The 15,916-nt window shown below is 45.4% G+C and overlaps 1 protein-coding gene across 1 annotated transcript in view; it reads left to right on the top strand.

The window, feature by feature from the left end:
- The window catches only part of PSMB7 (proteasome 20S subunit beta 7), a 53,534-nt gene that overhangs the window by 13,211 nt on the left and 24,407 nt on the right, over positions 1–15,916 (top strand). Inside the window, exon 6 of the mRNA XM_037036501.1 lies at positions 11,993–12,051. Coding sequence (XP_036892396.1) covers positions 11,993–12,051 — 59 coding nt within the window. The remainder of the gene's footprint in view (positions 1–11,992; positions 12,052–15,916) is intronic.

The raw sequence follows: 15,916 nt of genomic DNA, 5'->3' as shown, positions 1-15,916 counted from the left end.
AGCTACAAATTACCCATGAGACAAGGGTGTCCAGATTCTGCCTACCCGTGGGCCTGTATTGGCGACTAGCCAGGTGCCTGAAGGCTGCTCTTAATTTACACGGACCGTGTCTGCACGTGCATGCGCATCTCGGACATGCTGGCACAGCTCTTGGAGTGCAGAGTCCAGGGGCCTCCTCTCCGAGGACTCAACTTTCCCAGGCTTTACGGGGGAGAAGGATGGATCAGATAACGGATGGCGGGGCCCTTGGACAGCTTCTGTCCTAAACCCTTTTTATGGACGTGATATTGACCGTCAGAGCAACGTGCATCCAGCAGCTTTCTAGCTGCTGCACCAGCAAGTGTTGAGATACTTTGCTGATACAATTTTTGCAAGATTGTGAGGTGGGTGCTAGGACATTGAGGCTCAGAAAGGTCTGCCAAGGCCTGCCAGCCCGGAGGTGCGTGGTCAGGGGTGGGACCCCAGTCTCTCTCCTCCATCGGCTGAGTGACTGCCGGGAGTGCTGTGCTGTGGCATGGGGTCCAGACCAAAGGTGATTTGGTTTACTCTAAAAACACAGGGAGCCCCTTGGGTTTTATTTCTCTTAAGAGAATAATCTGTAAGAGACTGCAGACAATCGGTTAGTGTGATCATTGAAAGCTGAGCAGGATCCTTTGAGTTTTCTTTCCAATGAGGGGAGAAGGTTATGGTTTTAGTTTTTATAGACAAAATGTGGGTTATTTTAATTCTCAGATTAATTAGTTTATTTTTTAACTTGCCAGCTTTCCTTTATTAGGCAAACTGAAGTAGTGTCAGGAGAAGCTTGGGGACCATCTTTTGCTGTTAGTTTGGCAGTGTTCCTTGTAGCAGCATTGGCAGTGTGTGTAAAATGTTTGTTTTGCCCACTTATTCACATAGAGAATTAATATGAATAACATTTCAAGCACAACATTCCTGGAAATGAGGCCCTTGGACAGATTAGGAATTCTAACTTAAGGAGTAAACATTGGTATGCACCATTAGGGATGACTTGAGGTCACTGTCAGTCCTATTCAGGTAAGATTTGATCTGCAGATAATTACTGGATATACCTCTTAGGTCCCAATTTACAGAGCCCACCCCGTGATTAAAAAGCTCGGGACAGAGTGCTCACCTTGTGGGCAAAAAATAGTCTTAGCAACCTTTGTGGAGGTTTTTTGATAAGCTCCACGTGGCTTGATTTTGAAAATTTTCCTGCACTGGAAAAAATTAGTGCAATAGAAGGTGATGAATATTTTTTCCACGTTTATTTTCAACGCTTAGATCAGGTTTGAGCCCTGCAGCACTGTACATAGTTCATAGGCCTCCGTCAGCTCCTTCTCAGAGGGCATGTGGCCCTCATGGCTCCAGTGTGTGGGACCTGGCCGCCCAGCCAGGGCAAGCGCTGTGACATCCTCTGTCAATTGGCGGTTGGGGCAACCGTCCCCTGGAAATGGGTGAGGATTGAGGGGATGCGTGCGTGAGTCTTTGTATGTACCATGGAGCAGATGTGGGGGGCGTGGTGTTTTGATAATTTTAGTGCTGACACATTCTCTGTGTGCTGTTCAGTACACTAAGATCTTGGGCAGTTTTTCCTGCTTTGATTAGTTTAAGGAAGATGCATTTGAGAAGATTTAAAATGTGCAGTGAGTGGACATCTGTATTTTAAAATTTGTGCTGCTTTGGAATGCCAGGAATTAAACAACAGGGAGCCAGAAGCCCATGAAAGTGGACCTATGCATCTTGATTCCTGGTTGCTGCAAAGGTGGTACTAAGCCAATAGATGGTGCCGTTTTGTTAGGAAATGAGAAGATAACTGACTTCTAAAATTCCTCATGTTACAGACAGGGAACGTAATATGGCCACCCCTGCCAGTTCTTAATCTATTCTAATTAGAGTGGACTTTGTTCTTGATTCTGCATAAAACCTGTGAATGTCTATTAAAATGGTGAGGTGTTGAATTAATGTGGAGGGTGCTGCTCCTCCTGCTTTTTCCGCTCTGACATTTTGCCATGAGATCTTTTCTGACTTGAATTCAGTCCTTAGTCTACAACCAAGTAAAGGCCCTTGCCATTATGTTTCAGAACAGGTAAATGCAGTGCTGACAATTTTAAGTCCTTTGTTTTTAAATCCCACTTTAGAGAGAGGAAGGTAACTAACTTATCTTTATGAATTGGCCCTGGTACAGAAAAGTGCTTTTATACTCTCATAACCTAAGGCTTGATGGTCTTTTACTTTCTTATTGGACAGATAAGCAGAAAGTCATTTTGTGGATCAGAAGACTTTTCATTGCAGGCTTCTTAGAACTAGGGACTTGCCGTCAGCCCTATCTGCCTTCACGAGCTGTGTGACTTGCGGTAGGTTCCTTCACCTCTCTGAACTTTGTTTTTTTTCCATCTATAAAATGGAGGTAATATCATCTAGTCCACAGACTAATTAAGTGAGAAAATATATGTGACAGGGCTTCACACAGATTTTTCAGTCAGTAGGATTTCTTATTGTTTGGACACAGGCTCTGTGGACAAAAAAAACCTTTATGTGTGATTAAGACTAGGTGTGTTTTATAAATTATTGTTCGTGGCCCTTTGCCCTTGAGTGTTCTGAGGGACATGAAAACTTGGAAAAAGAACTGCAGAGTGGGATAAACGTGCAATTTGGGAAGTTATTTTGGAACGTGGACCAGAGGGAAGGACACCTTTGCAAGATCTGTCAGCTCAGACTGCCCCGAGCTCCTGCAGCGGGAGGGGGCGGGGGAGTGTGCCCAGCACCCAGCCCAGCGCCTGCTGAGTGAGGGCTGCTGTTTCCTGGCCGGGCCTGTGAGCTGGGAGAGGCAGGTTCCATCTTACTGCCTAAGTGATGGGTTCGGTGACTCCTCTGTTTAAAGGAGAACAGTTTTCTGTGCATACCTTGTGATTTCATTAATTACATTAGTTACATTAAGCCTTTCACCTTTTAGGCCTGGTTGCCCTGATAGTTAGCCTTTTCTTAAGAGTGGGTGTTTACACCCCGTCAGGTCAGGGACATGTTGCACTTGCAGTGATAAGAAAAATCCCTGTTCCCTTCAAGTGGTGTTTTAAATTATTTACTTGGAGTAAAACTTAACTCCTTTTTGACTACATTAGTTTCGAAAAGGAACTGCCTTTTTTTAAAAATTAGTTTTGAGTGGAAATGTTGGGTGCTTTAAAATCTATTTCTGAGCATGTTAAATGGACTTTTTAAAATTCATTGGGAACAAACGATAGACTCTGACACTGAGGTGCGTGTGCTGATGAAGAGGACGAGTTCTGCCCCTCATGAGGGTTTAAATGTAATACTCAGCACTCACTCAGGAGTGAAAACATCAAAGTAAACTGTTTGTGCTGACAAAGGGCAAGTCTGGATTTCAGCAACCCATGCAAGATTGTCTGATTGCCTGGCCTGCCTTGCCTGGAAGCTTTTGGCCACTACTTATAATGAAATACATGCATACAATTAAGCTGCTCAGAGTGAGTGTCTGAGTTTTCCCACGTGGTGAGAGGTTCTCCACTGCCCTCTAGTGGCTGAGCGTGGTCCCCTGGCACCACCATTGTTTCATATTCGCAAACCAGCTCTTCACACACTACCGTGCCGGCCTCCAGGGCAAGCACCGACCCGGGAGGCTGCACCCTGTAGACAGGAACGGAGTGAAAAATGATCCCAATGGAAGGGGCTGTAGAAAGCACCAAATTTTGCCCAGGACGAGTGGCCAGTGGACTGACAATGAGCAGGTGTGAGGAAGTGCTCTGCCAGGGAGAGCTGACACTGATGGATTAGGAAGTTCTGCGTGTGTGTCTCTCTCTCTGCATGTGTCTTACACCTTGGCGGGCCACAGTGCCAGACAGGTCCTTGGCTGCTTGCAGTGGGCTCCTCCTCAGTAGGAGGAGCAGCTTTTTTCCTGAAAATATCTGGTTAAATTGATTTGGGGGAAAGCAATAGAAACCCCTTTCCTGCTGGTTCTCAGAACTTCATGACTTCGAGAGAAGAGATTTTGAAGATCTCTATTTCTTTACCTTTAAAAAAAGTTTTATTTACTTTTAGACAGAGGAGAAGTGAGGGAGACAGAGAGGGAGAGAAGCATCAGTGTTTGGTTGCCCCTAGCACGCCCCACACAAAGAAACCTGGCCCGCAACCCAGGCGTGTGTCCCGACTGGGAATTGAACCGGTGACCCTTTGGTTCGCAGGCCATCACTCAGTCCACTGAGCCACACCACCTGGGGTGAAGACCTCCATTTTCATTAAAGCTGCCAGTCCTGGGACTTGTTGAGAATGATTGTATAAGATAGCGCTTGGAGGACGGGGACCTTCGAGTAATTACAGCAGCTGGCTTTTATTGAGCTTTTACTATGTGCCAGGTGTTCTGCTCTACACATGCCGTCTAATTCGAGTCTCTTCAGCCAGCGTGTGAGGAAGAGGCACTGTGTCTTCATCCCCTTTGTGCGGGGGAGGGAGCTAGGGTGGTGGCAGGGCTGCTGCGCTGCACAGTTTCAGGCCAGCGTTCACATTGTGCTCCATGTGGTGGCGCTTCTGGGGCAGCCTGTCAGCCTTACAGGGCTCAGGGCTCGGTGGTGCGCGGGGAGCTGTGGGGCGAAGAGCCTGCTGCCGAGCGGGCGCCGGCATTCTGCTTGAAGGAGTGGGTCCGAGGCTGCCCTTCTGAAAGGGGCGTGAGCTTAAGAGCTGCAGACCTGGGTTTGACTCTCTTGACTCCCCTTTTTATTGACTATACTGCCTGTACACTAGCCGAGCCTCAGTTTCCTTGTCTGTACAATGGGGAAATGCCTACCTACGTCCCTTGAGCTCAGGGTCCGGACCTGAAATGCCCTCAATAAATCTCCCCCTGCTCTGTCTGGGATGTCGTGAGATTTCTATGTTCTGGCTTTCAGGTCCTTCCTGGAGTCGGACTCAGAGCAGCAGGCTTTAGAAGAATGTTTCAGTCTTTGTTGTTTCTTCAGCATGTGTAATAACAGTTTCTGGGATTGCTCTTTGGCTTAGTACTTTAATGAATTCTATAAAAAGAACGTTTCATGTTTTAAAACTCCTACTGTCTGTCGTCAAGCCATATTTGTGCAGGTGTTTATAAATATATAGAGCAAGTAGAAGCAATATCTTGGATAGTAAAGACTAATTTAAAATTTCTGAATAGGGCTATTTTATTTTTTATTAAATAAAAATTTTATTGTATTTTTTTCATTGGCATTTGTCCCCCTTATACCCTCACCCCCCGGGAAAGGGGCTATTTTAAAATGAAGACTCAGAACAGACTCTTGAGCACTCTCGCTAAACAGTGAATGACATCTGTTTAATCATTCAAAACATTTAACTAAAATCCCAGTCTTGTTTGAATTTCCAAGCAAAAATACACAAATCAACTATATCCAGATTTGTGGCAATTGTTCTGCTGAAATCTGAAGAAAAGCAAGTTACATAGCATGCTTTTTTGGGGCAGGGAGCTAAGAAAATATAGGTGCTGTTATGCTTACTTGCAAATCTTGATTTTTAAGCTTTTGGTTTTGCTGTTTAAGAGGCAACATGGTGGAGTGGAAGGAATGTCGGAACTTTAAATTCAGATAACCTCGGTGCTGATTCCCAGCTCTGCCCACTGCCGGCTGTGGTCTGGGCAAATTCCTTACCTCTGAGCCTTGGGTCAGTCTCCCCCTCTCGTGAAACAGGACTGCTGCTACCTGCCACGTCTGAAGAGCAGACAGAACTGATGTGACTGGTTTGAAATTTCTCCCACACCGTGTGGATGTGTTCGTGTGGTCCTTTTAGCAGTTTGTTGCCCACCGAGTGGACTCTAGATAAGTGGGGTTTCGCGTGACACTGACGTGCTCAAAGGACTTCGTTATTAGGGTGATTTTTCCTCTAAGACCATCTATGGAAGGACGTCGGTAGAGAGACACGGTATATTTATTTGTTTGGGATGATTGATTACTGTTGTTACGTGGGACTGTTGACTCCTGTGTGGGTTCACCTTTAGGCCCCTGTATACAAATTTCAGGAGTGAGCTGCGCGCCGCTGCTGGTACACAGCGAGGCTGTGACAGCTGGTAAGGGCTCGGGCTTTGTGCTTTTCTTCCTCCCCATGCCGCCACAAGGTTGAGTTCTTATTTTCTCCAAGTTTATACCATGCAAAATTGTAATTAATGCGTGGTCTTTGAAGAAAAAGAAAATAATTTTTTAAAAGTAAGCAGAAAGAAAATAGCACCACCCAGAAATAAGCATAATAATATTTTGGTTTATGTTCTCCCAGATTTGTATAACGTGTAAGTACATAAGCATATCTGTTAATACTGCTTTGGGACATGTTTTTCTACCCACTAAGTGTTAGATCATCGACACGCTTCCATTGCCAGAAAGTATTCTTGTGTTTAATGAATGTGTATGTAGTGTTTTATTGTTTGTACCTGGTTTGGGCACGTGTCCATTAATTTCTGTAGACTAACTCAGCAGTAGGATTGCTGTTTGGCGGTGTATGTGACTTTGTGCTTCCCGATTTCTACTTCTGAGTTGCCCGTTAGAAAAGATGTGTTCATTTTTGCTTCTATTCACTACACCTTTGTCAGCAGTGGGTATTATTCTTTTTCATCTTTGCTAACCTAAAAGGCAGGAAAAAGTGAATTTCAGTTTATATTCCTTTGATTGCTAGTGGACGTGAACAGTGTTTCTGAACGTGTATAGGCTCCGCCCTTCTCTGTGAGCTGCCGTCGCCCTTGCGGAGCTGGGATTCTCTTTCGTGAACTCTTTGCATTTCTAGTAACATCTTGCACGCTGCTCATTTTTCTGGGTTTCAGGGCTTACATTTTACATTGTTCATACAAGTTATTCTCTCTCTTTTTAAGTCAGTGTCCTGTTATCAATAAGAACAGATACTTCATTTTAAAAAGATTGACTAGAGATCTGATCCCTTGTGTCATTTGTGCCTGGGACCCCTTCCTCTTGGGGGGTCAGCAGTGGGGGCGACCCACAGTGTCATCTTGAAGATCTGTGGGTGAGGCGGTCCCTGGTAGTCAGAGGTGGGGAGCAGACTGTGCTCTCCAGCACCCACAGAGGCATCTGTTCAAGGAGGGATTCTGTAGTGAGCACCCACCAGGGCAGCCAGGGCAAGGCAGTGCCCTCCTGGGCGACCGCATTGGATTGTGTGCAGAGCAGTTCCTGGCTGGTGGATGAGAGGGGGCTGCACTGTGTCTCTTCCCCCATCACTGTCCCTCTCCACACACGGCCCAGCTGCTGGGAGGTTTGGCACTGGGTGGTTGGGAGTGGGGAGTGACTGAGCTCAGTGGGTGTGCGTGGGCCTCCTGGGTGAGCTCGGGGGAGGACAGTGGGTGCAGGAGGTACGTCAGTGGATAACTAGGTAGTCATAAACAGTGTCTCGCACAGTCATCTCTGTAAATTCTGGTCACTGAATTGCACCGTGTTTTGCTGCTTTAAAGAGCTTTGTTCTGGAAGCCACACTGGCTCCTCAGTAACTGTGGGTGGGCTGAAAAAGGCAGCCTTGGTGGAGGTTGCTAAGGAGCAGCTACATGGAAACTACTGATGAGACAGGAAGCTTTGGTAATAAAATGTAGAAATCCAAGGAGAGCATTTCACTCCTATGATATCACAGAGATTTGGTCCAGACTAGGATGTATAATAGGACATGGCTGTATGGGTTTAAAGCCTTTCTTTTTTGAAAATTGAGCCTGCACTACATTTGAGTTTGTCTTACGTTCATCCCAGTGTGGTAAATTAGGCAGTAAGTGTTCTTCGAGACTTTATCAGCGCATTTACTGCTGTCATCGCTCCTAGGGGCTAGCGCAGAGTTTCCCCAGCTCCTCCATTTGGACGTGGTGCTCAGATGAGCCCGGCTTAATCCCACAGGTTCGGTTTAGTGCTCACTGTGTGCCGAAACGGCGTGGCGTGGGGCACAGATGTGACAGGATGGGCAGGTTCCAGAGAGGAGGTGCTGAGCCCTCAATGTGCGTGTGGTGGTCAAGGACAGCTTCTGGGAGGAGGCAGTCTCTCCGCCGAGGTTTGAAGGCTAAGTAGGAGCTGTGTGGACCGTCGAGGGGCAAAGGGACTACTACGTGCCAGGGTGGGGTCGACGTGAAGTGGTGTGTGTGTGTTTAAGAAATAACTGTCAGTTGAGTGCTGGTGGGGTGTCAAGTGTGTGTGTATTGGGTGGAGGGGGGACCCAGGGAGACAGAGACTTAGTCATGGAAGGTCCTGCGTGTCTGCTCTGAACTACTGTGGCACATAGAACTTTCTGTGTGAGAGAGTGACGCAGGGTGACACCTGAGACAGAATCCTGCCCTGTGCTTATTAGGTCTGTCATCTGAAACAGGGAGCTTCATCACTTCAGTGGGTTGCTGTGAGGGCAACTGAGTGACATGATGCGCGGCACGTTGGATGTGGGTGCTCAACAAGATGCCCTTCCCTTTCCCTCGGCAGCCTTCCTCTACCCGATGTTCTTCGTGGGCGGGCCCCGCACCCCTGCCCCTGGAGCGAGTCTTCCATTGGCCAGAAGCACATACCTCTGATATGAGGTTGTTTTCACCAGACACACCTCTTATGGGAAGCAGAGGCCCCTGTACCGTGTACGCTGCCCCCCTGCCTTTTCTGTTTATTTATTTCTTAATGGGAAACCAAATAGTTTGGACTAATTGATTTTGGAATAGAAAATAAGGGTAAATGTTCCTTCAAAGGATTTTTGCCTTAGTGTTTGGTATAAAAGTGCCAGGTTAGGTAGGTCGATGGTGAGATAATGGAATGTCTTAGGGCATTGTTATGGTTTATGGGGGAAATGGGATATAAGTATTTAAACATTTGGTGGTTCACATGGCTGCTGTACTGGTATGGTATCTGTCTGGTGCTTTATTGTACACATGTAGTTTTAAGAGGCATTGAAACAAAATCTAGGAAACTTGAATGAAATTATTAAAGAAGACTGGTCTCATTAATTTTACCTTTTTTCAGATTTTATTTCTTTATTTTTAGAGAGAGAAGAAGGGAGGGGGAAAAAGAGGGTGAGAAACATTGATTGGTTGCCTCTAGCATACCCAGGCATATGCCTTAAACGGGAATCAAACCTGGGACCTTTCAGTTCGGGCCTTGAAATGATGTGGAAATTTGCGTCTTTTTCTCTTAGCACTTTGGGCAATTGCAGTCCTATTTGAAATTATGACTTCAGTTTTCTAAATAGCAGACACCCATTCAGAGTTCCCTAGAAGCCTGTTGACAGAAAGTCAGTCGTCCTCGCACTTCTGTGTATTTCTGGAAAGGGGGCGCCAGAGTCCTCCTGTACTAAAAAGCTGGGAGCAGGAGCTAATTGGCAAGCGATTTAGAAATTGTTTTTAATGTTGATTTTCTCTTTATTTTCAATTTTATTTGGAGCCCCCATGTCTTTGACCTCAGGGGGAAGCAGGGTCAGGCAGTTTAGCAAGCTTCTGCTTTCTGGAAAACTCCGGGGGCACGCGTGTTGGGAGTGCGTATAAAGGGGGAAGCAACGATCCAGTGAGATAAGGACCTGTGTCTGTTCCGAGTTGGCCTCTCCTGTGCCCGGCAGCTCCTGAAGATCTCTCTTTGACCCTGTGAATGGCGTCCTCACACTGGATAGACGCTTTTGTTCTGAGAGTTTGTGTGTTTGTTTATTTGTTCTAAAAGTTTAGAGTTAATACGTAATTTCCACTTACAGAAATTTTGTCTGCGGTGTTGTTTCTAAGTGGGAAAAATGTTTTTGATGAAGGAAGAGTTATTACATTGGGTGGGAAGTATTGTTCATTTCTTGAAATGGTGGCTGGAGCTAAGCAGAAGGAAATAGATGTGCCCAGGAAGAATCAGAGTAAAACTCATTTATTTACTGTGAAACTGCCAAAGAAAGGATGGCAAAGGAGAAAGTACAGGGTTAGTACATTTTAATGAAAATGCCTTTAAGGTAAGCTTGGTTTTACCTTTTACCCCTTTACAGTAATTGATTGCAGTTTTCCACAAAGCTGTTAGGTTAGCTCTGAGGTAGATACCCGCCTTCCCTAACCCTTCGTGTGTATTTCGGCCTCTGGCGCAGTTGCCCTCTTCCTTCACAGAGATGTTCTGGGACCAGGGTGGAAGGGCAAGCCTGCTGTGGTGCGCTCCGTGGGAGCATTTCGTATCTAGAAGTATTTTTTCTGAGATTCTGTATTTGCAATTTCCTTGTTTCTTCATGACAGCTGTTCTTTGTCTTCCATGCAAAACCAGCTTTTTTTACTACCAAGTCTGAGAGGGGTTCTCGCCTGTGCCTTAAAACAGACACTTCGATTACTTTCCCCCCGATCCCTGAATCTCAGAGTAAATGTGTCACAAAATATTAATAGATGTTACTCTATTTCCAGATTTTCAGGGACACGTTTGCTATGAAATGAAGAGGCTTGGTTTTGGTGAATTTCCTGTTGCATATCAGCTAGTTTTATTTGTGTGTTTACTAGCTTTAATATCTCTTTAGTTTCTGCCCTTTCCAGGCAGATTTTAATATTCCTTTAGATGCCCCCCCTTTTTTTCAAGGAGAAAAAATCCTGAGAGGGGAAGTGGGGTTGTCTTTTGCTCCCAAAGCCTAAATGAATAGTCATTGCTTGTGATGCCGGCCTGCGCGGACGCTTCCCACTGCTTAGATGTGATGCGCGCGGCGCTGTGAAGGTAATGATCCTCAGCCGCAGCGATGTTCCGTAACAGGGGTATCCGTCACATTCGTCGGGATTACCATGTTCATTGATTTGTGTCTGTAAATCTGCTGTTTCTACCCTTTAAATTTGATCTATAATTGGACCCCCTTAAATGGTTCAGATAAGGCAGTCTGCATTTTCTCAGTGCAGCGCTGCTGTCAGCGTCCCCTTTTCCATTACACATTCAGCAGACTTGATAAAATCAGCAGGACACCTCATTTGAAACTGTTTAATCGCTGCCTTTTTCCTTTGCTAAACCATTGAGGTGGTCAAGCGATGTACACAAATCATTTTAAATAGAAAATATGGTTTTCTCTGTGACCCAGCTAAATAGATAGTGTTATGCAAAACAAGTTAAAAAGTAATAAATGCCAAAAAATCTTCTAATTGGAATAAAAAATTGTGGGCAACTCTATCTTCTCTCCAAAAGTAGAGTGTCCTGAAATATTGCTAGGACTGTAAAGACAAGATGATGGTTTTCTAAAGATTCTCTGGTTTCTGAACAAAGCAAGTTTCAGTTTAAATTTCAGCTAGCGCTGTGCTGCCTTTACGTCTGTTCGAAGGGGGCCTGTACGTGTTCGTGGTGCCTTCGCACCCCACTTGTGTAGGGAGAAATTTGCTATTTGTTAATGTCTGTACCGTATAACCTTCCAGCCATTGCTTTTGTGATAATAAATTTTTGTTTCTTTGTCTGTCATTTTGTCTACTCAGCTGTTAGTCTTCAAAGTACAAACTAAAAATAATAGCTCCAAATAAACGTCACATAATAAAGTGTTGTACAGGTATAGCTGGAATCACCTGGTGGCTGCGGCTCGTAGTCCTGTTACCATGGCTAGTGCGGTAGCTTCCTCCCTGCGTGTCAAGGTGACTGCCAGGGCCAGCTCATTAAAACAATCTATTCTTTCTGACTGGCCTGGTGGGCTCTGCCCAGCAGCCTGCCAAGGCACAGTTGTGGGGCATGAGGCTCACGGCACAGGATATGTGAAATTATGTGGCATTCACTTTCTGAAAAAAAATACAAATTCTCTATAAACTCATCTTCCTGCTTCAGCATTTCATTGTAAATAATTTACTATCACTCCCGTCAGTAGTAGAAGTTGAGCCAGATGCAGGTTTACCCGAGATAGTGGTAAGTGTGACTGCAGGCTTTTGAAGAGCAGTGTTTACCGGGTTTATGTGGCCCTATAGGATTAATATTTACACTGTACTTGAATGTGACATTGGGCATGTTTTGCCATTGTTGCTGCCCTGAGGTAAACTTGAGAAGCTGGGAGTTGGTAAACATACTAAAAATGCATGTTTTTCTTACAGGTTCTGGCTCCTTGGCAGCAATGGCTGTGTTTGAAGATAAGTTTAGGCCAGATATGGAGGTATGTAAGTCCCTGCGGCTTTATCCTTTTCACCTATTTTTCCAGTTGTATGTCAGACGTTTGCAAATTGCCGATTTCGCCAAAGCTTGTGCAGCACTGTCATTAGTTGGGATGCTGTTTGGCACAGACACGGTGTCTGCCTAGAAGACCGGTTGCTCTGGGAGGGCCTCTCTTTGGAGCCGCCCCGCCGTGCCCTCTCTCGGGCTTGAGGGGCCAGCCCTCTCTGGCTCTTGGCTCTGGCCACTGGGCTGTTTAGGAGTCTTCTTGGCTAGAAAGGCTGCTGCAATGCCAAACGTTTTCTTGAGCACTAAGCTTTGTGTCACGGTATCTCAGAATGACAGGGTTTCTGCTGTCTCACTAAGACTAGTGAGTGTATGTTTTTGTATGTCACACAGACCTGGCCTGAAAACAGGGGCGGTTGTGAAAGCCCCTGCACACCGTTCTGCATTGGCGTCTGGTGGGCGGCAGGAGGTGGGAACGAGGTCCTATGTGCAGTGGTCTGTTGTCAGAGTGTGGTGGGTCTAGTGTCTCAGACACACATATAAACACAGACTTCTGTTCTGCTTTCTTTGGTGGTGAAGGGGGTGGTACCCTCTGAATGACATCCCACCCAAGTCTGCTTTAATGATAGCGGTACCCCCATTAAGCAACGCCCTACCCCCCCAATCTCCAAGAACAAGCCCACAAGTCTTCCATTGTCATTGTCATAGGAGTGTGCAGTGTGCTTGGCACTTCAGGTTCCACATTGTCCCTCCTCGCCGCTGTCGCAGCGTGTGGGCACACAGTCCAGAAGCCAGCCTTCATCACCCACTCTTGGTTTTTTGATAGATGTTAATTTGGGGTGGAGAGTAGCCACTCATTTTGAACAATCAGTAGGCTGTTTGTGAGTGGGTTAGCCTATTTTGTAATACGTGGGTTTGTGTCTTCCTGGTACTGTCTTGTTTGGATACCGAAGGATGTCTCTGGGAATTAGTATGTGACAGTGCTTTATGTCTCCTCAGCCTCGGAGAGGGTTGCATATTTAGAAATGTTTGTTCGTTCACCAGCTCATTGTCATTGGAGCACCAAGTGTCGTTGGAGCCTGAAGCTCCCTCTGCCCTTGAGGTTTGGACCGAGTGCCGTGTGAGAGCCAGCGAGCGTAGCGTTGAGGGTGCTGCTCAGCCAGCACAGGGGGCTCCTGTCAGAAGCCACTTCACCCTTGGTACGTGAGGGTAGCACACATAAGTGACTTGGTAGCAGATGGCTAGATTTCTTCCTTTTCTTAGACATCCGTAGGAATAAAAACACCTGACTAACGATAGGGTGTAGCTAGGTGTTTTATACTAGAAACAATAGTGCTTTGCTCCAATTAAGAGTGGTAAACTGTTCAAGTATCAACTATAAATGAGATTAGGGTTGTGTTCTCATTTCTCAATGTGAAAATTTATTCCCATATCAGCATTATTTTTTGTTTGGGGTTTTTTTAATACAGAGAAAAAAGAAGGTGTACTGGGTCACATAAAAAGAAAAAGGAAAAAAGTTCTCCCGGTCTTGTACGCGAAGGGAAGGAGTCCCTGAGGCTCCGCAGCCCGGGAGGAATAATGAAGGTGGGGGAGGACTGGTGATGTTCGCGGGGAATTGCTTCGGTGATGCCAGGCCCTCCTTTAAACCACATTAATCTTTTCACATGTTCTTGAAAGCTTTGTCTCTTTCCAATTGATTGGGACCTCCATATGTTAAAGAAAAATGAGAATTGCAGAAAACGTTGAAGATGTGGGGTATATTAAAAGTGACAATACTCTACTGAAGTAATTTTACATTATTTGTTTAGAGTTTGGATTTGAAATTATTCAAAGGCCATGAATTTAATATTGATGTGGTTTGGGGCAGTGGAGGGAATGTGATCGATCATTCCTTCAGCAACACTTCTGGTATTGTCAGTCTGAAGACTGTGCTCCCTGTCAGTTTTTATCTGTAACTCAGAGTACTTAATGTTCTGCATTAGCTATGAGACTTTAAAACAGGTTGACCAAATTCCCACCTTAGATTGATTACTCAAATTTATAATTTCAGATAACTTTATTCTCTGAGGTTATTGAAATTTGGAGCAGACTGACAATCAACAAACTCACTTCTATTAAGGTAGGGGTAGCACCTGCTTCTCCAGTGGAGTGAGTTTAAAAGTAAATAGCAGGCAAATAATAGTATAACAACAGTCAGTACTTTAGAAACCTAATGGCGTGTCGGTGGGCACTAACAAGGTTTATTGTGGCGACCAAGCAGCCAACTGCTGGCCGCCCTGCTTCTCTTGGGAAGAGGAAATGACCCCGTTTCGGTGGAAGGCTGAGACTGTCTAGCGAGGTTGTGAGGACACTGTCTTAGTGACTTGCTTCATTGTGAGAGAGGGTTTGGCCAAGTTGTCTTTTGGGTTCTGTGTTTGCACGGAAATTGGGGAACATTTTTGGTTTCAAATTTCCAAACTTTTTATCTTCTGTCTTTCCAGAAGGCTGTTTTTCTGGGGCAGGAAACCCTCCATAACTTTCCTTGTCTATTTTGAGACTGCAGGGTTGGGTGACTGACTACATCCGCTCATTTCCTCTCCACAAGGGCAAGGATTCCAGACATGCCTCAGACAAGAACCCGGGAGAGCGGTGCTGCTCTCCAGTCCCACAGGACTGCAGGGCCATGACTGCTGCACACCCCGAACAGGGTTGTGTGTGTGTGTGGGGGGGGGGGCAGTTTTAGGCTGTCATAACCATGAATGACAGGCCAGTCATTTTCAGGCCATACTCCTAAAGCAAACTCTTGGCTGTATTGTTAAAACAGATGAGTTGGAGGAAGACCATAGTTGTGTGTGTGTGTGTGTTTTGGTTTCTTGTTGTTGTTTTTTTTGAACTATTACAAATCTGCCTGGGATACTTCTGGGCCCAGATTATAGTATTTATGGAGTGAAAGTCCCTCCCTCCTTACAAACCTTGAACATTTGCTCGTTGTGTTTAGCTGTGCTGTCTAGTGCGGGAGCCACAGGCCACGTGTGGCCGCTGAGCACTCGTGTGTGGCCAATCAGAATGGAGAGGGGCTGTAGATAGAAACCACTGGATTTCAGAGACTTCATACACAAACTTTTTTTTCCAATCTCAAGAATATTTGTATTTATTACATGTTAAATACAATACTTCTTTATATTGGGTTATATAAAAATACTAAAATTTCACCCAGTTTTACTTTTTAATGTAGCCACTAGAACATATTTCTGTTGGACAGGGCTAGTCTAGCAGCCTTTCTTGAGCTTGTCATTTGCATACCACATTTAAGATTTCTGCCATACCCAGAGCACCTGTACTTTTTTGAAAAAAAATTTCAAATTAATTCTTTATTATAAGTTGAGGTATCATTTACATGTAATAAAATGCAGTTTGGTAGGCTTTGGCACCTGTAACTCACCAAGTAACCTGCATGCAGATGGAGCTGCGGAGCATGTCCTTTTCAGCACAGGCTGTCGGCCCCTGTGCAGGCACCTCCCTTGCACCCTTCCCCACAATCGCTTCAGTTCATCGTTTTAGTTTAAATTTGTTTTTAAAAATATGTTTATATGTATGAAATCTTGGCATTCTGGTTATATTCTTTTCGAGGCCTGTGAAAACAAGTGTGCACTATCAATATAAATAAAAACGTGCTCATGCGGCACCATCGTGGGTAAGCCCAGGCGTATGAATGTCAGACTCTGGGAAACCAGGCCTGCATTCCTGCTCCACTTCAGCCCTTCTCACCTCCCCCTGTTCCTTGCATATACTGTGTTCTTACTGATGAAACCTCACGGCTGGTGTCTGCCAGCGGTGCCCTCCATTGCTTCCTCATTTATTTGTGTCCCATGGTTTTGTGGCTG

The sequence above is a fragment of the Sturnira hondurensis genome, unplaced genomic scaffold, assembly GCF_014824575.4.
Source record: "Sturnira hondurensis isolate 20B ecotype Veracruz unplaced genomic scaffold, ASM1482457v3 Scaffold0022908, whole genome shotgun sequence".
Classification (NCBI taxonomy): domain Eukaryota; kingdom Metazoa; phylum Chordata; class Mammalia; order Chiroptera; family Phyllostomidae; genus Sturnira; species Sturnira hondurensis.
This window is presented reverse-complemented; position numbering and strand designations above follow the sequence as displayed.